Here is a 26707-nt window from a genome sequence, read left to right as displayed (position 1 = left end):
GCCTCGGCACCCATTCTCATTCAACCTGATGCGTCTCAGCCATTCTTTGTAGAGGTAGACGCTTCCGAGGTAGGGGTGGGAGCAGTATTGTCACAGGGTTCGTCCCCTGGTAAGTGGCATCCATGCGCCTTTTTCTCTAAAAAGTTGTCGTCCGCTGAGAGGAATTACGATGTCGGCAATAGGGAACTCTTGGCCATTAAGTTAGCTTTTGAGGAGTGGCGCCATTTTTTGGAGGGGGCAGTTCATCCGGTCACCGTCATCACCGATCACAAGAACCTGCTATATCTGGAGTCCGCTAAACGTCTGAATCCCAGACAAGCTAGGTGGTCATTGTTTTTTACCAGGTTTAATTTCGTCGTTACATATCGTCCTGGGTCTAAAAATGTAAAGGCGGATGCCTTATCTCGCAGTTTCCCTGGGGCCGGGAATACGGACGACCCGATTCCTATTCTTCAGGAGGGGGTGGTGGTTTCGGCAGTATGCTCTGAGCTGGAGGAGGAGATATTGGAGGCTCAGGGGGACGCCCCTGTTGGACCTTCGGGGAGACTGTTCGTTCCAGATCAGTTGCGACAAAAGGTGATCGAGGCACACCATAACTCAGTTTTTGCAGGACACCCGGGGAGTAAAGCAACTGTGGATCTCCTCTCGCGTCGGTTTTGGTGGCCTAACTTACATAAAGAGGTGGTAACTTTTGTCGCGTCCTGTGGGGTTTGTGCGCGCTCTAAGACCTCACATACCCGTCCGTCTGGGGCCCTCTTACCTTTGAAGATCCCGGAGCGTCCTTGGACTCATCTGTCTATGGACTTTATTACGGACCTCCCTCCGTCTTCGGGTAAAACGGTCATACTCGTTGTAGTGGACAGGTTCAGCAAGATGGCACATTTTATCGCTCTTCCGGCTCTTCCTAATGCTAAAACTCTTGCGCAGGTATTCATTGGGGAGATTGTGAGGCTTCACGGGGTACCCTCCGAGGTGGTGTCTGATCGGGGGTCTCAGTTTGTGTCCAAGTTCTGGAAGGCGTTTTGTGCTCGGCGGGGGATGCATTTGTCATTCTCGTCGGCTTTTCATCCTCAGACCAATGGTCAGACGGAACGTATGAACCAGAGCTTGGAGACATATCTCCGGTGTTTTGTGTCAGAGAACCAGGAGGACTGGGCTTCTTTCCTACCTCTGGCAGAGTTTGCTCTCAATAATAGGCGGAGCGAGTCCACTGGTAAGTCCCCGTTTTTTGGGGCATATGGTTTTCACCCCCAGTTTTGTACTTTCAGTAGGGGGGGCTCTTCGGGGGTTCCGGAGGAGGAACGATTTTCCTCATCTCTCGCTTCAGTATGGAGAGGGGTGCTGAAGAATCTGAATACTATGGGGAACCGATACAAACGTATGGCTGATAGGAGGAGAGTGTCTGGTCCGGACCTAAGTGTGAACGATCAGGTATGGTTGTCTACCAGGAATATTAAACTTAAGGTTCCCTCCTGGAAACTGGGTCCCAGGTTCATCGGGCCGTACAGAATCAGTTCTGTTATTAATCCGGTGGCATTCCGTCTTGACCTCCCCCCTACGTTTAAAATTCACAACGTGTTTCACAGATCATTGCTTAAGAGGTATGTGGCGCCGGTGGTACCGTCACCTTTACCTCCCCCTCCTGTGGTTGTCAATGGTAACTTGGAGTTCCAGGTATCGAGGGTCATTGATTCACGCTTTAATCGCCGGTCCCTTCAGTACTTGGTTCATTGGAAGGGGTATGGTCCTGAGGAGAGGATGTGGGTTCCTGCGTCGGATATTAACGCAGACCGATTAGTTCGGGCCTTCCACTCGACTCACCCGGATAAACCTGGCCCTGAGGGTCCGGAGGCCCCTCGTAGAAGGAGGGGTACTGTCACGGGTGTGTTGCCACGAAGATCGTCACGAGTACACAGCCTGACTTCTCGCAGCTGACTTGTTGGTGCTTTGTGTTTTTTCGGCAGTGTAGGAGTTAATTCTCTCTCTCTCTGGGCTAGCTGAGGTCCAGCCTCGCCCAGCTGCAATCAATGCTTCTTTAGTGAGACTCCTTTATATTCCTGCAGGTCTGTTTGGGAGGTGTCGGTGAAAGCTTTTCATTCTGACTTACAGAGCGGATCGTGGTGTTTGGAGTTGCTGAGATAAGTGCATTTGGAAGTGTTTTTTCCCTTTCCTCGCTTTATCATTTATCTCCTTTCCCGTTGGTGTTCCCTCTGTTGTAGTTGTGTAGAAGTTGTATGCAAGGTGGTTTTGGTTTTTCCCTTGTACTGTCTCGTTCGTCTAAATACTGTGTGTGGGCATATTATTTCTGGTTCCCTATTGTTGTGATCGGGGTCCTTCTCAGGACTAGATTACTTAGGTGCAGGGATCCTCAGGAGGTAGGGGTTACGCTGGCGGCCTGGACCTCTGTACCTTTAACAGTACCTCCAGGTTGAGGGATTAGTCAGGGTCCCAGCTTAGGGTCAGCTTAGGCCCCCTACCTCCAGTATTCTGTGACAGTGTGACATTTATGGGCTATTTCCTGAACACCTTTAACCCACTTAAACAGCGCATTGTACCTATTTACATTACGAAGGCCGTCAGAACATAGATCACCACCAATTCTAAAATCAAAGAGGCCATAATATTCTATAGAAAGCTTTGTGGCACCTAGTGGAGATTTTGGACCCATGGAAGCTGTCAAAATCGAGAGCATGAGCACTATGACATGTGTGGCATTGTGATTCCAGGTAGCACTTCTCCGGCCATGTGGCCCCCATAACTTACAAATCATCATGGCCCCCACCACTACTATTTCCATTGGGTGAATGTTGTCTATAGGTAGATACTCAACCTAAACTTTATCTACAGCAGGGGTGGGGAAACTTTTTTCTGCCAAGGGCCATTTGGATATTTATACCATCCTTCGGGTGCCGTACAAATTGCGCACTAACTCCCCCCACAAAGTACGTCCTGATGCTGGTACTGGAGTCAGGACGTAATCTTTCATGCATGCGCCTCAGCGTTCAGTAGTGAACCCTAAAAAATTAGTGGGCTGGCAGCAATCAAAATACAGCTGCCGGCCCAAGTACTGCAGCCTCTAGGAATCTGCCCAGGGGCCGGATAAAAGGTCATCACGAGCCATAAACGGCCCGCGGGCCTGAGGATCCCCACCCCTGATCTAAAGTATCTTCAGTTTCTGATCCTATCCTGAATTATTTACATATTTTACCATGTCACCGGGTATGTACGTCATTAGTTTCACAGTGAGATTATCTCCTCAACATCACCTTGTTCTGCAGGGTAGAGATGGCGTTCTCCATTCTAGGCACATGATCTTCTGCAGAATAGTCATCAGGAAGCTCCTGCAATCTGTAATGATTATAATTGGCATAATGATATGCTGCCCTTGCTCATCCTTCTGTGCCCAGCAACAAACCAAGAACTTCTGCATGTTGGACATGTAAGTGCACAGAAGTGGAAAGAAGATATTAAATAAGTCAATAAACGAGATCTAGTTCAGTTCAGACCTCCTCTTCTTGGAACATGTACCTGGAGCCTCCTCTCCTACATTATGGTCGGATCATAATTGGGCTCACCTCTTCCCCCCTCCCTTCTGTACAGGGATCCCATCCTGGCAACCACAACATCAGCTTACAGTGACACCATATTTAAGTGCCTCTCAACTCCCCCTACAGAAGGACCACATCTAGGTGCTATCTACTTCTAAGGCTATAGAAGAGATCCAACACAAGATGGAGTAATCAAATCCACACTTTGTTGAAGTGTGTTAAAATAGTGATGACATCAGAAAAAATGCACTGATCAGCAAGTAGTACCTATGAGTTTCTGGTGCATATAGGGATTATGGGTCTATTCGCACCAGAAATGCATGGGTACTATTTGCTGTTCAGTGCATTTTTTTCTAATGTTATCATGTTATCAGAGTGGCTATGTCCTGGGCTCTGGAGAACGTATTGCTGCATTAGTGAGCTGACGTTTTCTCTTTTTTGTTGCTATCTACTTCCCCCCATATGAGACCACTTCGGGTTCCCGTTCCCCCTACAGGGGTACAACTTCCAGGCATACTTTTCCCCACCTAGCCACTGGGTGCCCTAAGCCAACCACAGAGGAATAATATCTGGGCCCCAACTTACCACTCAACATTAGTGATGAGCGAGCATGCTCGTGTGGTTTCCAAGTATCTTCGGCGTGCAGAGATTGTTTGTTAGGGCTGACTAACAGTCATAAATCATGCAGATGCAGGGACTCGAACTTAATATACGAGCACGCCGAAGATACTCGTAAAGCACCTGAGCGTGCCCCTGCGAAAGGGTTAAAGGAACACGCTAGCTCATCACTACTCAAAATCTATATACCCCCTATAGATGGAACCTCATCTAGACACCTCATCACTTTAGAGGCACCACCGACAGGCACCCTACTCTGACAGTGGGAGCAGATCCAGACACTCAACCCCTCCAGGTGGACCACATCCAAGCACCCCACCCGAACAGGGGGACAACAGCCAAGCACACCACTCCTACTGGACGAGCACCTCCTGGCATTCCACCCGTATAGGGGAACCACATCCAATCACTAAACACCAACAGGGGAACCACACCCACGGACTAAACCCCAACAGTGGGACCACCTCCAGGCACCAAACTCCTACAGGGGCAACATATCCAGACACCCTACTGTGAAGACCCGGGTCTTCCGTGGGCATAATGCTACTCAGACAAGACAGAGTGAGGCTAAAATAGTGTGGCAATATTTTATTGAACCACCAAACAGACAATAAACATCTAGAACATTCCTAGCTAATATCCCAGATGGTGAAAAATTACACAGTCTCACCCGTCCGCTGGCCCACTGGGAATAGAGCAGCTGCGACTTTAGGACTTCCAGGGCTAACTACCTCAATCAGTGACCCCTCGCTTTTGACAGGCCCCCACAGAGAGAAGGTAGCAGCAAGCTTAGGAAGCTTACAGTCCATCAAGGTACAAGGCCAGGAGACCCGAGGGTCCCACCCTGGCTTCTCCAGGAGTTTCCATGCAGCCAGATGACTGGCTGGTCCCAATCTGTATACATCTGGCTTCTTTGAATGTCTCCATGGGTTCCAGGTGACTGGAGGGTCCCACCTGGCCACCCCAAACAACATATCCATGGGGCCAGGTGACTTCATTGTACCAACCTGGTTTCCCCAAATTTATCCATGGGTTCTCGGAAGGTCAATGGAGCAGATCTGTATCCTTCCAGTCAGGGCCATGTACCCTTAGGCTGGAATCCTGTAGAATCCAAATCTGTGTCTCTCTGGATGGAGCCATGCTACCAAACGACTGTCCTGAAGTGTCTCTCTGATCTTTGATTCTCCTTTGAAGCAGGATAGAAAACCCTTTTTATATTTACATATGTGGCTAAGGTCATCATTCACATGTCAGGGGGAAAGGTGCAGAGCACAGGTCTCATTATTTGAACATTTAATCAATTTGCATAGTTGGTATCACCCTGCTCTTGTAAATCAACAACTAGCTGACTTAGTAAAATATGTAATTAGCATATTAACTAATACTATTGTTTCCAGACCAAGACAAGTCAAGATTCAGGTTTATACAAATACTAGTATGTCCTTCTTGACCAGGCAAAGAAAAACACATATATTGAAAAGTTAACACAAGCTTAATAGTGTATTTCTCCTGGCTTAATAAATCATAGAATCATAGAATAGTAGAGTTGGAAGGGACCTCCTGGGTCATCTGGTCCAGCCCCCTGCTCAAAGCAGGATTCACTAAACCATCTCCGACAGATGTCGGTCCAGCCTCTGTTTGAAGACGTCCATTGAAGGAGAACTCACCACCTCTCATGGCAGCCTGTTCCACTCATTGATCACCCTAACTTTCAAAAAGTTTTTTCTAATATCTAATCTGTGTCTCCTCCCATTCAGTTTCATCCCATTGCTTCTAGTCTTTCCTTGTGAAAACGAGAATAAAGATGATCCTTCTACAATTTGACAGCCCTTGTGATATTTGTAGACAGCTATTAAGTCTCCTCTCAGTCTTCTTTTTTGCAAGCTAAACAATCCCAAATCCTGTAACCGTTCCTCATAGGACATGGTTTGCCGACCGGTCACCATTCTGGTCGCTCTTCTCTGAACTTGCTCAAGTTTGTTAATGTCTTTTTTAAAATGTGGTGCCCAAAACTGGACACAGTATTCCAGATGAGGTTTGACCAAAGAGGAGTAAAGTGCGATAATGACTTCACGTGATCTAGACTGTATGCTTCTGTTAATACATCCCAGAATTGTATTTGCCTTTTTTGCTGCTGCATCACACTGTTGACTCATGTTCAGTTTATGATCTATTAGTATACCTAAGTCTTTTTCACATGTACGGTTGCTTAGCTCTATTCCTCCCATTCTGTATATGCTTTTTTCATTTTTATTGCCCATATGTAGTACTTTGCATTTTTCCCTGTTAAAAACCATTCTGTTAGTTGCTGCCCACTGCTCCAGTTTATTTAGGTCTTTTTGAAGCCTCTCTCCTTCTTCTCTAGTGTTAGTTATCCCTCCTAGCTTTGTGTCATCAGCAAATTTAATCAGTTTACCCTCAATTCCTTCATCTAAATCATTGATAAAGATGTTGAACAATACAGGTCCCAGGACAGAGCCCTGTGGTACCCCACTTGAGACATTCATCCAACTGGATGTGAAGCCATTTACGACCACTCTTTGAGTCCGATCACTAAGCCAGTTATGAATCCACCTAACAGTTGCCTTGTCCGTTCTATACTTGGTCATTTTTTCAATAAGGATGGTGTGAGATACTTTGTCAAATGCTTTGCTGAAGTCAAGATATACTATATCTACAGCATTTCCCTGATCCACCCAGTCAGTGATTCTGTCATAGAAGGAAATTAAGTTAGTCTGACATGACTTGTTAGTTACAAACCCATGCTGACTCTGGTTAATCACTTCATTCTTATCCAGGTACTTACATACATGTTGTTTAATAATTTGTTCAAAGATCTTTCCTGGTATAGAAGTCAGACTCACCAGCCTATAAATCCCTGGGTCCACCTTCTTGGCCTTTTTGAAGATAGGAACAACATTTGCTCTTCTCCAGTCTTCTGGGACTTCTCCTGTTCTCCAAGAATTTTCAAAGATTATGGAGAGTGGTTCTAAAATTTCTTCTACGATCTCCTTCAGTACTCTGGGGTGTAATTCATCTGGACCTGGAGACTTGAACTCATTTATGTTAGCTAAATATTCCCTCACAATCTTTCTGTTTACAGATAACCTGGATTCTTCTATTCCTTTAATAGGACAGTGAAGATCAGTTGATGTTACATTTTCTTTCTGAGAGAAAACTGATGCAAAATAGGAATTAAAAAGTTCGGCCTTCTCAACATCCTTTCTTACCATTTCACCATTTTCATCCTGTAAAAATCCTATAGCATCTTTGACTTTTCTTTTACTTTTGACATACCCCCAAAATCCTTTTTTATTGCTTTTGACATCTCTTGCAAGCCTTAATTCATTGTCAGCTTTAGCTAACCTGATATGTGCCCTACAGGTTCTGCAGACTGCATTATAATCTTCTTTAGATATACCTCCCTCTTTCCATTTGATAAACATTTCTTTCTTTCTTTTTAGCATGTGTTTAAGTTCTGTGTTCATCCATCCTGGTTTCCTTAAATGCTTCCCATTCTTCCTACTTTTCGGGATTGTTAACGATTGTGCTTTGAGAATCTCATTTTTAAAAATTTCCCATCCTTCCTGGACATTTTTGTCCTTAAGGACATCCAGCCATTGGATCCCTCCTATTCTCTTTCTGAGTTGCTTAAAATCTGCCTTTCTGAAATCTAACCTTGAAGTTTGAGTCTTCACATGTCTTCCTCCTCTAGTTATCCAAAATTCTATAATAGCATGATCGCTGCCTCCTAGGGTCCCAGCCACTTTTACCTCCTCAACCATTTCCTCCCTGTTTATAAGGATTAGATCCAAAGTAGCAGATCCCCTTGTTTTCTCCCCTACCTTTTGGAAGATAAAGTTGTCAGCAACAGAGGATAAGAATTTGCTTCACCTGTTAGTTTTACTTGAGAGAGATTCCCAACAAATGTCTGGATAGTTGAAATCTCCCATGACCACTACGCCATATTTTTTGGAGAACTTGGTCATTTGATACATAAAGAGTTCATCCATATCTTCAGTTTGCCCAGGTGGCCTGTAGTAAATGCCTACAATGGTGTCCTTTCCGTTGTTCTCTCCTTGTATTCTTACCCAAACAGTTTCCACAGAACTCCCAGTCTCTGCTTCAATCTCTGTGCAGATATATGCTTTTCTAACATACAATGCGACACCTCCTCCTCGTTTATCAAGTCTGTTTCTTGCAAATAAGTTGTATCCTTTTAGCCTTGTATTCCAATCATGTGTATCGTCCCACCAAGTTTCAGTGATTTCAATGACATCATATTTCTTTTCCTGCGTTAGTAGTTCCAATTCTCCTTGTTTGTTGCCCATGCTTTGTGCATTTGTATAAAAACATTTTAGTTTGTGATTGGTTTCTCTTCCTCCCATATTTTTATTATTTAGATTTTTTTGTCTTTGTAATTCCTTTCCACTTCCAATAGCAGAGATCTCAATAGTATTTGTCAGCTGTATGGCTTTTTCTGGCCTTTTGCTTCCCTTCCCACATTGTTCTAGTTTAAAACTCTCCTGATAAGTGTAGCAAGGCGGCTTCCAAATACACGTTTTCCAGTCTTCGTAAGGTGCACCCCATCTCTAGCAAGTAGTCCATCATATAGGTAATTCATTCCGTGATCCAGAAATCCAAATCCTTGTTGGCGGCACCATCGACGTAGCCAGTTGTTCACCTGTAGAATCTTATTCCACCTCATTGTTCCATGGCCATCCACTGGGAGGATGGATGAGAAGACCACCTGCGCTCCCAATTCTTTCATTTTCTTGCCTAAGTTTTCAAAGTCACTGCAGATGGCTTCCAGGTCCTTTCTTGCGGTGTCATTTGTCCTCACATGTATTAGCAGGAATGAGTAGTGATCTGTAGGTCTGAAGAGTCTTGATATCCTGTCAGACACATCTTTAATTTTTGCACCTGGAAGACAGCACATTTCTCTTGAGGTTATGTCTGGTCTGCAGATAGCGGCCTCTGTTCCTCTCAACAGGGAATTGTAGCGCCCCGAGGGTTCGGCCGCTACAGGGGTATTTCACCTCAGACCAGAGGTGTGATATTCCACTCCCAGGTAAGGATGGAGTATGGACCAGGGCTCAGTTAGCTGCATACAGCACACACACCCCATTTCCGAGGGACAGCTCAACGGTGCTCCCACTAGACAGAAGTGCAGGCACGACCGACTATATCCCTGCCTGGAGTGGGGAGGGGGGTGGAACACCCAGTGCTGTAGGGGCAGATAGGGGTTGGTTCCTGAGCATAGGAAGGAGCTCATTGGTTGCTGGTCACCTGGGCTCATGGTCAGAGGGAGGTATAAAAGGTGGGCACCATCTTAGCTCTAGGGAGAGAAGTTCGTTCTGTCCAGAGAGGAGAAGACAGGGAGTAGAGGCTCTGTAGGAGCTCTACTCCAGGAGGGCCTAGTGAGAGGCCGAGGAGGAGGTGAAGGGGAGCTGGGATTTTGGCTCATCTCAGCTCCAAGAGAACGGAACAGAAAGGAACAGGAAGGAACGGAAAGGGAGAAGAAGAGACAGAGAAACAGAAGGGCTCAGGAACAAGAAGGTGGAAGGGACCCTAAGAACCCACGAGAATCCAGGGTGAAGGGTCAGGCAGATTAAGGGTACCGGAACCCAAGTTGGTGGAGGAGAAACTACCCTCAGCCAAAGACCGGTCGTCGTGATCATTTATTGGTGCGACACCTCATCAAACCTGCTAGGAAGGCACCATATAGGACAGCGGAGGACGGGGCCCAAGTTTAACCGCACAAGTCCGCGGCAGCTGGACAAAAGTGGGTTACTGGTGAGGCAGGCCAGAGAAAGGACAAAAGGGGGTCCTGAGCCATACTCCTGAACTGCCTGGGAGTTGACCGAGCCCCACACCTGGTGGACGCAGCACGGCTCGGGCGGTCACTACCTGTACAGAAGTGACCTGGAGTACCTGAACTGTGAGTAAAAGACATTGGATTGCAGTACGTTGTCTGTGTGCTCTTTCGCTCCTCCAGCACTACCGTTACTGGGACTCTCATCACCATCACTCCCACCATCCACTACACTGCCCTGGGGCCGCACTCTTCCCGTGGGGAGTCACACCATTCCAGCTGCACACGACATCAGCCCCAGCGGACTGCCTTGCAGCGGCGGTTCCTAATAACCGCAATCCACGGGTGGCGTAGTCGGACATCATCAATAGAGCATAGCAGACTACCATTGGTCTGACCACCCTGAGCCGCGGGATCGGGCCGCCACTACTACCCCCATCGTTCCCCTATCGCCCGGATCCGCGTGCCCCACGGCCCAGGGGGCGAGTTAGCTTTGGCGTAGTCGGCAGGATTTCGTGCCCGCTAACAACGGGTACTGCGCGCCTGAAAAGAGACTGTTTCGTTGTACTAAAGATGGCGCCCGCCCTAGAAGAACGAGCGCCATAATGTGCGAGCCAAAAGACCACAGGAGGCCGCCTCCCATCGTGGGCCGGGTCCCAGAATGGCGCCAAAGAGGAAGCCCGCCCCCAACAACCATGAGCACGGCTGGGGAAATGTCCGTCAACGTGGGGGGGCTGCCCCTGAGAGTGATTGTCAGCAGAATGCCCCAGGACCACTCCCCATGGGGGCGGAAAGAGAAGAAAACTGCGGGGCAGGGGGTGGTCTGGATCAGTCCAGACAGACCGCACCCGGGGATGGACGCCCTCAGCAGCACCAGCCTCCTGGCCCGAAGCCTGCTGCAAGCCGAACCGCTCTGCAGCCTAGCAGAAGTCCTAGCGCAGCTCCCCAGAGACCCGGAGCGTGCGCAAGCTGCACTGGAGGTCCTGGAGCGGAGGATGGCCCGGGCGCAGCGGGGTGCACTCACTGAGTGGAGAGAGGAACTGGCCCGGCAGGCCGAGACCCACCAGCAACAGGCCTCAACCGCACCCCGGAGTTTGCCTGCCTCTGAGGACGGCGCAGGAGGAGAGAGGACCGGAGGCGACGCCGCGGAGGGAGCCACGAGGACTGAGGCAAGTGAAGGGGACGTCACCACCCCAAGCCCAGCAACCGCAAGCCTGCCCCAGCCTCCCGTCGCAGCACCCGAAGCCCCACTCACCGCACCTGTTGCCGCGCCACCACTGCTCCCAGCTAGGCCTCAAGTGGCGAGCGCCGCGGCCACGCCCCGCCCGGCGCCACGCCCCTTGACCCCGGGCGCCGTAAAGCAAGAAGCATCATCGGCCCGGTCGCATGGCCTGGATGACCCAGGCGCCATCACTAAGCCTACGCCCCTGTCCCGGATGGGACTGCCACCTAGCGCAGCCAAAAGACCCCCGGCCTGGTCGCAAGGCCGAGTGCCCCCGGGCGCTGCTCCCAGATCAGGTCCCCTCACTATACCATCGCTGGGCGTGGACCTATTGGCACATCATACCGGTCCGGATGGACTGTCGCTGGAGTGGCCGGCGGAAGTGACCGGCAGTCAGCCATGGAAGGCCCAGCCCCCGCGCGAACCTCTGATACCGGCTCCAGAACCCGTAGAGGTCACCCTACCCCCACTGGAGGACGTCCAATTTGCGTGGGACCCCACCAGCGAGAACTTGATGGGGTTCTCTCAAGAGACCCGGGCAGACACGGTCCGTCGTCTGGAGGCCTGTCATCAGCAACTGGCGACCTTTGAGCGGGAGCGATGAGAGAGGCGCGTCAGAGAGGAGCGGCTGCAGGCCCAGAGTGCCGAACAGAAACGCAAGGCCCGCCAAGACCCCCAAGCAGCCCGTGGTCCCCGAATCACTGGGACCATAGTCAAATTTCACATGGAAAACGGCTGGGGGTTCATCAGGGGCCCAGAAACCGCAGGCGACGTCTTTGTGACCCGCAGGGATGTTGAGAGTCATCTACCTGAGGGACACCGTGGCCGTGACTTGTACCGTGGTGATGTGGTCGCCTTTACCCGCCACGTAGGTGCAAAAGGACCGTACGCCCTACATGTTCATCGGCTCACTGAGGAGGAACTACAACACCGCGGCTATGAGGAGAGCCAAGAGGACCCGGACGGGTCTGAAGAACCATATGAGGAGGAAGAAGGAGCATATGGAGGACACCGCTACTAGTAAGTAGCAAAGTACCTGTGTACATAGTTACCCGTCAGGGTACAGAGAACTGATTACTGTTAAGAGACTGTTACCTGAGTGCCCCTCATCCCCTACCAGGCTGAGGACTGTGAGCAGCCATTCCCTTCCCAAAACTGGCCGAGGACTGAGAGCGGTCAATCCCTTGTATATAGTTGCGCTTCCTAAAGAGCCCCCTACTGGTTTTATAAAAAGACTACCACGTCTACCTAGGGACAGCAAGTCCCTCGTGTTTACAAGTTTGCCAAAGTTCCTGCACTTACAAGAAGAGTGCACACCTGGTTGTAAGTTGCACCGCCGCCAGGATCCAAGAATGTGTTGTAAAAATGTTTTCCTGCAAATGTTTTATATGAAAAGTTTTTATATGCTGCTAGATAGTAATGTGAATGTTTTCTAATAGTGTTTATATGTCAAAAGAGTTCCAGAAGTATTAGTAAGCGTTTTATAATAGTGTGACAAGAAAAGAAAAGAGTTTCCCATAAAGGGAATTGAACCATGTTGCCTGTTTTCTGATGTGAAAAGTTTTAAAAAGTTTGCATGTCCTGTAATTAACTGTTTTTTGCTCTTTTCCAGCCCGAGGACGTGCTGTGCTTTACCAGGGGGGAATGTAGCGCCCCGAGTGTTCGGCCGCTACAGGGGTATTGCACCTCAGACCAGAGGTGTGATATTCCACTCCCAGGTAAGGATGGAGTATGGACCAGGGCTCAGTTAGCTGCATACAGCACACACACCCCATTTCCGAGGGACAGCTCAACGGTGCTCCCACTAGACAGAAGTGCAGGCACGACCGACTATATCCCTGCCTGGAGTGGGGTGGAACACCCAGTGCTGTAGGGGCAGATAGGGGTTGGTTCCTGAGCATAGGAAGGAGCTCATTGGTTGCTGGTCACCTGGGCTCATGGTCAGAGGGAGGTATAAAAGGTGGGCACCATCTTAGCTCTAGGGAGAGAAGTTCGTTCTGTCCAGAGAGGAGAAGACAGGGAGTAGAGGCTCTGTAGGAGCTCTACTCCAGGAGGGCCTAGTGAGAGGCCGAGGAGGAGGTGAAGGGGAGCTGGGATTTTGGCTCATCTCAGCTCCAAGAGAACGGAACAGAAAGGAACAGGAAGGAACGGAAAGGGAGAAGAAGAGACAGAGAAACAGAAGGGCTCAGGAACAAGAAGGTGGAAGGGACCCTAAGAACCCACGAGAATCCAGGGTGAAGGGTCAGGCAGATTAAGGGTACCGGAACCCAAGTTGGTGGAGGAGAAACTACCCTCAGCCAAAGACCGGTCGTCGTGATCATTTATTGGTGCGACACCTCATCAAACCTGCTAGGAAGGCACCATATAGGACAGCGGAGGACGGGGCCCACGTTTAACCGCACAAGTCCGCGGCAGCTGGACAAAAGTGGGTCACTGGTGAGGCAGGCCAGAGAAAGGACAAAAGGGGGTCCTGAGCCATACTCCTGAACTGCCTGGGAGTTGACCGAGCCCCACACCTGGTGGACGCAGCACGGCTCGGGCGGTCACTACCTGTACAGAAGTGACCTGGAGTACCTGAACTGTGAGTAAAAGACATTGGACTGCAGTACGTTGTCTGTGTGCTCTTTCGCTCCTCCAGCACTACCGGTACTGGGACTCTCATCACCATCACTCCCACCATCCACTACACTGCCCTGGGGCCGCACTCTTCCCGTGGGGAGTCACACCATCCCAGCTGCACACGACATCAGCCCCAGCGGACTGCCTTGCAGCGGCGGGTTCCTAATAACCGCAATTCACGGGTGGTGTAGTCGGACATCATCAATAGAGCATAGCAGACTACCATTGGTCTGACCACCCTGAGCCGCGGGATCGGGCCGCCACTACTACCCCCATCGTTCCCCTATCGCCCGGATCCGCGTGCCCCACGGCCCAGGGGGCGAGTCAGAATCACCCAAGATCACCACTCTCCGTTTTTTCTTCACAACATTTTTCTTTCTCCATCCAGGAGGATTCTGAGGGCTTACAAGGTTATTCATTGTGGGCAAAGTCATATCTTGCTGTATTTAAGACTTTGCCCACAATGAAATCTAGACGTCTGGTTGATTAAGATTAGAAGCTGTGTCGTCACACCTTCATTAGCCAAATAACAGCTAAACACAAACTTCAATACTCAACCATAACTCACCGGGAGTCCTCTACATGGGGTCTGTGGGAATTATCTTCAGAGTAACTGAACTGCTGGTCCCTTCGGCTTCGGAATTGTAGAGAAAGGGCATCAAGCTGTCCTCTGTCCCCACACCCTGCCTCCATGGACAAACAAGGAGACATGCCATTAATAAAGTGCCAGAATAATCTATTGTGTGATACATGCAGCAATAAAGGAGCAGAGAATGTTCTGTGCCAGTCTCTGAGCCTAACCCATTGTGCTCACCGTCACAGCACTCTTGCCAGAAACGTAGATCTATCCCAGGTAACTCTTCACATTTCTTCATGCCTTGGGGGAAGGAGGCTACATGGAAAACATCTTCCTGCACATGACGGATATTGTCCCCATTATCACAGAGGATTCGAGCCAGCGATGTCTGCTTTATCTGGGCGAGCTGAGGTGGAGTGAAGACACCGGGGTTACTATACCAGAATCTGCAGGAAGTAAATTGAGGAGTTGAAAGGCAAATAAGTTACTTAAAATAAAAAGACTTCAAGCTCAGAAACAATAAAAATAAAAGCAGTATTATAGTAGTTATATTCTTGTACCTATGGGGTAGTATTATAGTAGTTATGTTCTTGTACATAGGGGACAGTATTATAGTAGTTATATTCTTGTGCATAGGAGCAGTATTATAGTAGGTATATTCTTGTACATAGGAGGCAGTATTATAGTAGTTATATTCTTGTACATAGGAGGCAGTATTATAGTAGTTATATTCTTGTACATAGGGGCAGTATTATAGTAGTTATATTCTTGTATATAGGGGGCACTATTATAGTAGTTATATTCTTGTACATAGGGGCAGTATTATAGTAGTTATATTCTTGTGCATAGGAGCAGTATTATAGTAGGTATATTCTTGTAGATAGGAGGCAGTATTATAGTAGTTATATTCTTGTACATAGGAGGCAGTATTATAGTAGTTATATTCTTGTACATAGGGGCAGTATTATAGTAGTTATATTCTTGTATATAGGGGGCACTATTATAGTAGTTATATTCTTGTACATAGGGGCAGTATTATAGTAGTTATATTCTTGTGCATAGGAGCAGTATTATAGTAGGTATATTCTTGTAGATAGGAGGCAGTATTATAGTAGTTATATTCTTGTACATAGGAGGCAGTATTATAGTAGTTATATTCTTGTACATAGGGGCAGTATTATAGTAGTTATATTCTTGTATATAGGGGGCACTATTATAGTAGTTATATTCTTGCACATAGGAGGCAGTATTATAGTAGGTATATTCTTGTACATAGGGGCAGTATTGTAGTAGTTATATTTTTGTACATAGGGGCAGTATTATAGTAGTTATATTCTTGTACATAGGGGGCAGTATTATAGTAGCTATATTCATGTACATAGGGGCAGTATTATAGTAGCTATATTCTTGTACATAGGGGGCAGTATTATAGTAGTTATATTCTTGTACATAGGGGCAGTATTATAGTAGTTATATTCTTGTACATAGGCGGCAGTATTATAGTAGTTATATTCTTGAGCATAAGGGTCAGTATTATAGTAGTTATATTCTTGTACATAGAGGGCAGTATTATAGTAGTTATATTCTTGTACATAGGGGTCAGTAATATAGTAGTTATATTCTTGTACATAGAGGGCAGTATCATAGTAGTAATATTATTGTACATAGGGACAGTATTATAGTAATTATATTCTTGTACATAGGAGCAGTATTATAGTAGTTAAATTCTTGTACTTAGGGGACAATTTTACTGGCATGAAATAGATTCATCTGTGAAGAGTATCTCAAAAACATTTTCTCAGGCATTCAGAAGTGTTACTTATATGACAAAACATACTGTGAAATCTTTTTAAAAATCAACTAAAATTGCATTAGAAAGTGGTCTTCAAGGGGACACGGTCCACGGAGCCTTGCCATCCTCTCAGAGAGGGCTTTCGGAAAGGTTTTGCTTCATGTACCTGTCTCCATCTCTAAGTCTTCGGAACTGAGTCACTAGAAGACACATTAACGTGGGGCCAAGTCGACTCCCTGGCACCAAGTCTTCCACAATCAAGGCTGGAAAAAGGTCCACATTTTTTGGGGTCCCATACAAACTGTAATTAGAAAAGACAACCATGAGGGCAATTTCATCACCTTTAAGATGATGGGGATGGTTACACTAAACACACCACAAATAAAAACAATATTTTTGGAGCAGTCAGAAAGTAAAAATGTAATTTAATGGAGCTTACAGTAAGTGAGCAAGTTTTGGATACACCCTGACATGAATTTCTGAAATGTTTCTATGGTTTCCTAGTAGAGTTAAAATTAGGGGCACATTTTTCCACATTTTCATATAACTGACAACCAAAGCTTGGACTAGAAAATCTATTGTCAGACCTTTAAAGCGCCACTCCAACATTTTTTTATTGCACCGCTGGAGTGGTGCTTTAAATGTAATTGCCCTGCCCCCTGCCTCGTTCTGGCTCTCATAGACTTGCATTGAGAGCTTGTGACATAGCATCTGACATTTGGCCAGTCAGAAGCTCCTGTCACAAGATGGCGCCGCGGGACCGGAGCGATGCCAAAAAACGGTGAAGACGGAGGGTGAGTATATGACCGGGGACTTTCATTTAAAGTGCCACTCCAGTGCTGGAAAAAAAACTCACTGGACTGGTGCTTTAAGAGACACATGGGAACAAGTAGCAATGTAAATGATGTAGAAAAATATACAGCAAACTTATCGGTCCCGATTGGCCCCAGTGCGCTGTGGAGTAAGATGTGCCAAATTCAAGAGGCACACGATTTTTAATTAATTTGGCACACCTTTCTTCATCTGCCATTACCGCAAGAAATGTCTCTATTCAGAGACTAAAGTATTTTTCTGTTATAATTGAAGCCACTGTTACTGTGTAAATTATGATGAATTTGCTGATTGCATAAAAAGGGCAAAAGTCGAAAAATGTTTGCACAAACTACAACTTATGCAAACATTTTTTAAGGTTTCAAACAGCATTTCGCCATAATTCTATTTTATTTTTACCCCTTAATGCTCCTGGTATGTGCTGATCACTGACTTTCGGTTTTAGGGCATGGCGGAAGTCAATGCTGCAGCTAGTCAGTGAGTTTGGAGGCTTGTGCCATCAACACAGGTAGAACGCTAAGCTTAATGATTATCATCAGCGCTGCAGACAAACAACAGAGACCGGGGCAGTGGTAGTGGCACAGAGAAAGAGTTTGACTTGGGGAGGGTAAGTAATACTCAGTTTGTTTTTTTAAGAACCTTCACAGCTTATAGTAAAATTTTCTGAAAGGGGACAACCCCTTTAAGGACTAGGTCACTGTCTATAAAGACTAAAGACCAAAGGGAAGATTCATCAAGACTAACGTTGCTCACAACGGTCTTTATGAGGGGGCGTGCTGGAGTCAGACGCTCCTGTTTCATGAATCTGGAGAGTCTGATGAGTGTCGTGTGCCTCTGTGCACCACGCCAAAAATCTTACTCCAGTCAGGCACTGGAGTGAGATTTCTGGCATAGGAAATGCCACAGTTCATCAGCTGAAAACTTTGATGAATCGGCACTAAGAAATTACCAAACTCTGGTAATCTTTTTGAACTTTTGGCCAAATATTAAACTTGTGCCATCTTGGTCATGATTGGTGGCAATTATTCTTATTGGAATACCAGAGATATTTGTACTTCTAAGCCATCATGGAATTAAAACTCATTATGGCAACAAGAATTATTTAATGGTGTATCCATGTTTATGGTAAGAAGTGCATATGATGAGGGGGCTTAAAATCTCCTTTACCACAAGGAGGCACCTGTATTACAAATGGCACATGTTAGGTCAAAGTCTTGTTCTATATTTTGCATTGGGGTCTGGGATCTTCATTTTAAACCTCTGGTGGTCACCACTGCATGCTTTATATACCATGGTGGGTCTTTATACTCTGTGGCTATCAAAACCTAAGCGGATTTATTCTCATAGAAAGAAAATATGGAAACCAAAGTCAAATATCTCATGGCATGGTACCAGATTTTGACATTGTCTAAAGAGCGTTTTATAAAATGTTTTCACCTACGAAGCTTCTCTCTTATATCTTGATTCTTAATCTCGTCTTTAAAGTCCTCAAAGTCCTGGGCTGATGTGAGATTGCAGAAAACCCTGTAGTCATTGTATGGAGGAATACCATGGTCTCGACCACGCTGGATATTAATTGCAGCGAGATCCAAGGACACGGTGTGTACAGCAGAGAAAAGTTTCTCTGTAAGTTCCAGGTTCAGTAGCTCTGTGGGTTCCCTCATCTTTCCAGGTACCCCAAGAAGCCCTCGAAGAATTGGATCAATCCCTCCCTCCTGGATCAACCTGAAAGGACTGAAAAAAGACTTATGCAGCGGAAGATGTCCTTGATCAATGGGTTGAAAGCTTTCATTCAGTCGATAAAGAATAGGATTGATCAATGTGTGTCCAAAGCGGAAAGCAGCAGTGGCGAAGGCATTAAATATTCCACTATTTACACTAGGGTCGTAAGCTTTGTATTCCCCTAACATGCTCAGACCAGTTTGTCCAAAAATCTTAGGAAGCCAATGTTCATAGGTGATGTGCTGCATTTGAGCACCTACTAGCTTCCGGGCTTCATGGTAGACTTTATCTCCATTCCAGTGAGGGTTGAGTTTCAACAGATGTTCTGCAATACGGTTATGTTCCCGAAACCAGAGTGTGTGCATGGAGGTGAGCGCAAGCTGTTCATTAGCGCGATGGTCTCCTGCAAGGAAGCATGGAACAGAACTTTCTCTTTCTTCCCTCATACATTCTGTCGGAGGTCCACTGGCAAAAGGCATCAAGTGCTTTCTCGAAGTTGACACCAATGTGCCAACTTTCAGCTTACCCTTCTGGTTACTAAGTTCTCTAAGTTCATGAGATTCTTGTTCTGTACTTCCATAAACATTGGAGGCATCCAAGTATGATGTCAGCAAATTAACCTGCTCTCGATAATAGGCAGAATCCACAAGAAGGGAAGTCACCCCACTCCCACACACCGGACTGGATCGGGCAAAGAACATACATCGTCCACTGCTTCCACGTGGATCATTCTCAGGTATATTGATAGGAAGGCAAGGTGGATCGTTGGTGCAAACTTGGCTGCAAGGTGAAGAATCAGAAAACCTGGACATACTGAGGGCAGGGATGGTCTGGTCCATATCATGGTCTAAAAATTGTCCCCATTGCATGAGCATGTGTGTGTACTGAGAATCTGGAGTAATAGTCTCCGAACCAATCATGGTTGTGGACACCAGACGAGGAAGCGGTAAAGGTAAGACTCCAGATTCTTCTGAGGCTTCAAGTCCACGTGGAAGATTAAATCCATTTTGGTAGCTGGGTTTAAGTAGGCGCTGGAAGGCAGTGAGGGATGCCCCCCATGTTGGATGCTGTAGATTGTTACAGGTTCCATCATGCATGCGATAACGTTGGTGAAAACAGATATCAGAGCAATTTGGGGTCCGTCTGTGAGCAGAACAACCAGACACATTGGCGATCATGCTGATATAGTGAGGGGAAACCAGTTCACTGTAGTGATAGCCTGTGGAAACAATTTATACTGTAGTCAGTAATCAGCCCATAGCCACTGCTAAGGAGAATGTCCATCCAACCTCTCATGAAACACGTAGACTGTGACATAAGAAGAAACAACCAATGTGGCCTGACCATTAGAATGAGACACGGGCCCTAGGACCGAGCTAGAAATTGTACCATACATCCTTCTTGAGGATGGAGCTCTGTTTCTATTCTGAATTCCCTACCTCCAAAACTCATATATTCAATAATACAAGAGAAGATAAACTTTGTAATATATCTTACTACATAAAAATACCCCCTTCTCCACCTATCATACTCTTTTCTTCTGCACTGAACATTCATTTTCAATTTACTGGTAAAATCTATCTTGAGCAAAACAAACATAGGCCACATTTCAGCTTCACTGAGGGATCAGGTTACAGCTACTGCTAATTGAAGTCTACGGAAATGGGAAGTGGAGGACAGGCAGGAGAAGGGAGCAGATGCAGAGAAACTAAGGGCTAATTCACACGTCTGATTTTTCGAGAAGAAAAGACTGATTATTCTGATCAGAGTTTTATCAGAGTGTGGTCCGAATGTCATGTTTTTCTTGTACGTGGAAAAAAAAAAAAGTTTCTCCACCTTCTCTTTTTTGAAAGTCCGTGAAAATTGGACTGCGGTCGGATGTAATCTGAGTGCGGTCTGATTTTTTTCACAAATCTATTCACTTGCATTGCCGATTTTGATCCAACCCTCGGATCAAAATCAGACATATCTCTGCAATTTTACGTGGACCTCTTGGTTCATGTAAAATCACGGTCATGTGAATGGCCCCATAGAAATGCTTTCACCTGATATACAGTACAGACCAAAAGTTTGGACACACCTTCTCATTTAAAGATTTTTCTGTGTTTTCATGACTTTGAAAATTGTACATTCACACTGAAGGCATCAAAACTATGAATTAACACATGTGGAATTATATACTTAACAAAAAAGTGTGAAACAACTGAAAATATGTCTTATATTCTAGGTTCTTCAAAGTAGCCACCTTTTGCTTTGATGACTGCTTTGCACACTCTTGGCATTCTTTTGATGAGCTTCAAGAGGTAGTCACCGGAAATGGTCTTCCAACAATCTTGAAGGAGTTCCCAGAGATGCTTAGCACTTGTTGGCCCTTTTGCCTTCACTCTGCGGTCCAGCTCACCGCAAACCATCTCGATTGGCTTCAGGTCTGGTGACTGTGGAGGCCAGGTCATCTGGTGTAGCACCCCATCATTCTCCTTCTTGGTCAAATAGCCCTTACACAGCCTGGAGGTGTGTTTGGGGTCATTGTCCTGTTGAAAAATAAATGATGCTCCAACTAAATGCAAACCAGATGGAATAGCATGCCGCTGCAAGATGCTGTGGTTGCCATGCTGGTTCAGTATGCCTTCAATTTTGAATAAATCCCCAACAGTATCACCAGCAAAGCACCCCCACACCATCACACCACCTCCTCCATGCTTCACGGTGGGAACCAGGCATGTAGAGTCCATCAGTTCACCTTTTCTGCGTTGCACAAAGACACGGTGGTTGGAACCAAAGATCTCAAATTTGGACTCGTCAGACCAAAGCACAGATTTCCACTGGTCTAATGTCCATTCCTTGTGTTCTTTAGCCCAAACAAGTCTCTTCTGCTTGTTGCCTGTCCTTAGCAGTGGTTTCCTAGCAGCTATTTTACCATGAAGGCCTGCTGCACAAAGTCTCCTCTTAACAGTTGTTGAAGAGATGTGTCTGCTGCTAGAACTCTGTGTGGCATTGACCTGGTCTCTAATCTGAGCTGCTGTTAACCTGCGATTTCTGAGGCTGGTGACTCGGATAAACTTATCCTCAGAAGCAGAGGTGACTCTTGGTCTTCCTTTCCTGGGGCGGTCCTCATGTGAGCCAGTTTCTTTGTAGCACTTGATGTTTTTTGCAATTGCACTTGGGGACACATTCAAAGTTTGCCCAATTTTTCGGACTGACTGACCTTCATTTCTTAAAGTAATGATGGCCACTCGTTTTTCTTTACTTAGCTGCTTTTTTCTTGCCATAATACAAATTCTAACAGTCTATTCAGTAGGACTATCAGCTGTGTATCCACCTGACTTCTGCACAACACAACTGATGGTCCCAACCCCATTTATAAGGCAAGAAATCCCACTTATTAAACCTTACAGGGCACACCTGTGAAGTGAAAACCATTTCCAGTGACTACCTCTTGAAGCTCATCAAGAGAATGCCAGGAGTGTGCAAAGCAGTCATCAAAGCAAAAGGTGGCTACTTTGAAGAACCTAGAATATAAGACATATTTTCAGTTGTTTCACACTTTTTTGTTAAGTATATAATTCCACATGTGTTAATTCGTAGTTTTGATGCCTTCAGTGTGAATGTACAATTTTCAAAGTCATGAAAATACAGAAAAATCTTTAAATGAGAAGGTGTGTCCAAACTTTTGGTCTGTACTGTATATTATATAAATCAGTAATTGAGTATTTCAGTAATTCAAACTTCATCGTTGATTCCTCCAAGTTCCATTGAAATGAACAGGCTATAGGCTGGGGTGATGGAATAAATTAAAGTTGTAATGAGTAAACCAAGATACAGTGATGAGCAAAAGGGTAACAATGTTTTGAACTTTTGACTTTCAGGCTCCATATCTCACCATCCACTACTGCTTTGAATGTGAGACTACCTTCATTTTATAGACATTCAACTGTCATGGCACTCACATGAAGCAGTTTGGCAATTTTCTTGGCCGAGAGACCCCTATCGATGAGCTGAATGACGCTGTTTCTCTTTTTTTGGGAAATCTTCTTCATGGCTGCTCCTCAATTCGAATCATTGACCTTTCTCTTGGAAATCAACCTAATAACACACTGAGCTATTAGGAAATGTGAGAACACGTTGTATTTTGTAGTATACAGAAAGAAAACGACTTTTCCACCACCAGGAGCAAAACAGTAACAATGCAGTGACATGACAAGAATCTGCATAACTAATCATATGCTAAATAGTTGCAAGTCAAATTTATGTATGAGATAGCCAAGATGATTGTCTATAAAATGATGGTAGTCTCACATTCAAAGCAGTAGTGGATGGTGAGATATGGAGCCTGAAAGTCAAAAGTTCAAAACATTGTTACCCTTTTGCTCATCACTGTACCTTAACTTATTATTCTGCACAACAGTAATATTATTTTTTATTACATGACTCCTACTGATGATTTCAACATCCGCTGATAGTTTCCGTTTTCAGGCCAGTAGAAATTATAAGCATTCAAGCTTATTGGGAGTTTATTTAATCAATTATTTACTGGGTTAAAACTTTACAAAGTCACCACTTACTTGTGGTGTTAAGTTCTTCAAGAAGTTCTTGCTGGACATGTTCCTCTATGAGCTGCAGAGTCATTTCTAGAATTTCCGCTGCCCTTACCGTTTCGATAGCTTCAGGATCTCTGGGATAGCGAGAAAGTGCCATCAGGTCACTGGGAGATTTAGGGAGTCTGTGAAAAAGAGATGAAAGCCAGAGTTTGTATGAAGACTGTGAAAGATAGTACAGTCATTTAACCCTTTCAGTAGATAATCCAGATAAAAATCCAACAAAGAGAAAGCAAAAATTCCTAAATTTAATTAATTCACCTTCCATTTAAATGCCTATGAAACGAATCCCCTACCTGCTGAACAGATGTCTATGGGTGGAGTTGAAGCTGGCATTAACGCCATGTGTAGCCTCCCGCAAGGACATCTCTACGTAAGCATCTCCAATGCGCACCATGTCTGTCAGGAAATAGATTTCACCATCACACAAAGGGTCTTTGATATTGAAGAGACAAAAAAATTATACACTCATTAGTACAGGCCAACCTTACCTCGCGGCTGTACGTAGAGCTGTACTGACACTGAGCTCACCCCCATTGAACTTGTAGCATGACACTCATACTGGCCTCCATCCTGATGGTTGACCCTCAGGATCTGGAGAGTCCCCGATTTGTGAATTATGTGCCTTCCATCATTTGGCAATTCACCTCCTAATGAGAAATAAACCGAATTTGGAGCAATAACTCATTATATAATATCATGTCATCCCCAAATACAGTAGAGGTCGAGATGTGTAGGTCAAGCCATGGCCATGTCCTTCAGAATGTTTTGAGTAGATATAGTTTTTATGACTTGATAATGGTCAGACCATTGGGCAAGCCTGTTATTAGGCAAGTAAGAAATTGAAATTTTCCTTCTTGCGGCTCATATGTGACTGATATCTGGAGACAAACTGGTTGCATTTTTTTCAACCATTAATGGCCGTTCTTGCTATGTCCTCCTGAAGATGAATGGCAACTTTAGAGATGTTTATTTTAGGGTTATCTGCACATGGAATCTTTATACAGAATTTTTAAAGCAGAAACTGAGTAGAACCTCCAGGTTTTTGAGGAGAATTTGGAGAATTTCAGGTCAGTGGCTATGTGCACATGACTTTTCTAGGCTGTTTCCTTTGCGGGGAAAAAAAGACCTCAGAAAGACCTTATGGAATCAGGGCTACCACTCAAAAACAATTGAAAACCAGATTGCAAGAGCCATTAGAATATCAAGGAATCATCTCCTACATTATAAAACTCAAGAAGAAACCAGGTACCTCTAGTAGTCACCTGCAACCAAAATCTGAAGGTGTAAAGGGGAGCTGCATGGAAACTACAACTTTTATTACAAAAGGATGCACAATTAAAATCTATATTTTTAGACCCCCCCACTTCTGTGTTATAGGCAGCCCCCAAACCTAAGAAGTATCATTGTCAGAAGCTCCCTGTCCTTTCCAACAACAGGAACCTTTTCCTTCAACCAGAAAAAGGTAAAACCTGGCCATTTATAATGACAATGGACAACATACTTTCAGCTGCACCACATCTAATGTGGTGTACTTAATTATATGTACCAACAGGGGGTCTGTATGTAGGGGACACAGAGCAAAAACTTAGAACATGGATACAATTTCATCACCACACAATAAAAGAAAAAAAAAATACATTTCCATGTGGCCAAACATTTTTGTAGCCCTAATCACAGCATCATGGGACATGAAATTGCTGGTATTGAAAGGTAACTTCACATCCCAGAGAGACAGAAGAATGTGGGAATATAAACTTATGATGATCTTTGACACATTCACAGCATTGATTTATGGATTTTTACATCAATTAAGGAATGTGCTCCTTAGTGTTGCACAGCTTCTGGATACCCACAGTTGCGGTAGAAACTTCACAGAGCAGATTACATGGGATAACAAGCTTTTACTTCTCAGAACAGTACAGGAAAAAAATGCACAGTCACTCAGTACTGCACCAGGAAGTAAGAACAAAACAGAAAGTACAAGAGAGACTTTTTTCTTTTTCAATACAGTAAACAAGGAAACTTTACACAACATCGCCATCTACTGTCAGATCAGCACAAAGTCCTCCTACACACAAACAAAGAAGTCCACAACTGTTGCATATACCAACACCCTTTCTCAACAGTAAGGACTTATTCAGTCAAACCTAATTTCTTCATTAGTCTCTGATGTTTTTCAGCATTCAATGCCTTTGTGAAAATGTCTGCTGTCATATCTTCAGTTGGACAATATTCTAATTTCAGGATTCCTTGTTCCTGATGGTCCCTCAAGAAATGATACTTCACATCAATGTGCTTGGTTCTTGGGTTAACTCTTTCCATCTGAGCAAGAACAAGACATCCCTGATTGTCCACATTTATTTTTGTTGGTTCCAACTGTGCTTGTCCTAGGTCTGTTAGCAATTGTCTTAACCATAGAACTTCTTGACTCGCATGTGCTGCTGCAACATATTCTGCTTCTGTTGACGACAGCGATCCTATTGATTGTTTTTCCAACTAATTGGTCCACCTGAGAGAAAGAAAAGATAGCCACTGGTAGATTTTCTGTCAGTTGGATCTCCAGCCCAATCTGCATCAACGTATCCAGTAAAAATGCATTTATCACTTGTAGGCAGCTTCAGTTTAACATTGCTGGTTCCTTTCAAATAACGTATTACTCTCTTCACAGCATTCCAATCCGCTTTATTTGGCTTGGACACTTTTCTACTCAGAATTCCTACTGCTGCTGCAATGTCTGGCCTTGTAACAGTCGCTACATACAGTAATTTTCCTATCGCCATTCTGTACTCTTCATTATTTGGTAACACATTTTTCTCACTACTCATCTCTTTAAGATAATTAGTTTCCATTGGAGACTTTGCTGGTTTTGCATCCTTCAATCCAAATGTTTTGGTTATGTCTTGAATCATGTGATTTTTATTAAGTAGGAAACTTCCATCTTCTTCTCTTTCTATCTGTATTCCTAAGTATTGTTTCACATTTCCCAAGTCTTTGGTCTCAATATGTTGATTCAGGATTTTTAGTATGTCCTCTTTATCCCTTTCTTTTTCAAAACAAACTAAAATGTCATCAACATATATGAGTACATAGATCCATCTGTCCATTTGTCTTTTTTGTGTACAGGCAAGGATCAACTTTGCTGCTTTTAAATTTTTCATTTGTGAGTACCTCCGTGATTTTATCATTCCACGCTTTAGCACCTTGTTTTAAACCGTATATACTTTTCTGTAATTTGCAAACCATGTTTGGGTTACTTTCATCTTTGAATCCTGTAGGTTGTTCCATGTAAATATCTTCTGTTAAACTTCCATTCAGAAATGCTGTCTTTACATCCAGATGTTTCAGTTCCATTTGTTTCATTGCTG

General features: G+C 45.0%; 1 protein-coding gene across 1 annotated transcript in view; it reads right to left on the bottom strand.

Annotated features, from left to right (window-relative positions):
- LOC141272326 (peroxidasin homolog) overlaps positions 1–26707 on the bottom strand; it is an 81074-nt gene that overhangs the window by 5274 nt on the left and 49093 nt on the right. Inside the window, exons 12-19 of the mRNA XM_073682913.1 lie at positions 23831–23989; positions 23636–23738; positions 23307–23464; positions 18460–19963; positions 16358–16492; positions 14637–14845; positions 14391–14505; positions 3267–3348 (exon numbers count right to left, since the gene is read on the bottom strand). Coding sequence (XP_073539014.1) covers positions 3267–3348; positions 14391–14505; positions 14637–14845; positions 16358–16492; positions 18460–19963; positions 23307–23464; positions 23636–23738; positions 23831–23989 — 2465 coding nt within the window. The remainder of the gene's footprint in view (positions 1–3266; positions 3349–14390; positions 14506–14636; positions 14846–16357; positions 16493–18459; positions 19964–23306; positions 23465–23635; positions 23739–23830; positions 23990–26707) is intronic.

This window comes from Phyllobates terribilis, unplaced genomic scaffold, assembly GCF_046119375.1.
Source record: "Phyllobates terribilis strain yellow unplaced genomic scaffold, ASM4611937v1 Scaffold_5__5_contigs__length_657084704, whole genome shotgun sequence".
Lineage (NCBI taxonomy): Eukaryota > Metazoa > Chordata > Amphibia > Anura > Dendrobatidae > Phyllobates > Phyllobates terribilis.
Note: the sequence above shows the minus strand (reverse complement) of the source record. Positions and strands in the feature narration are given on the sequence as shown.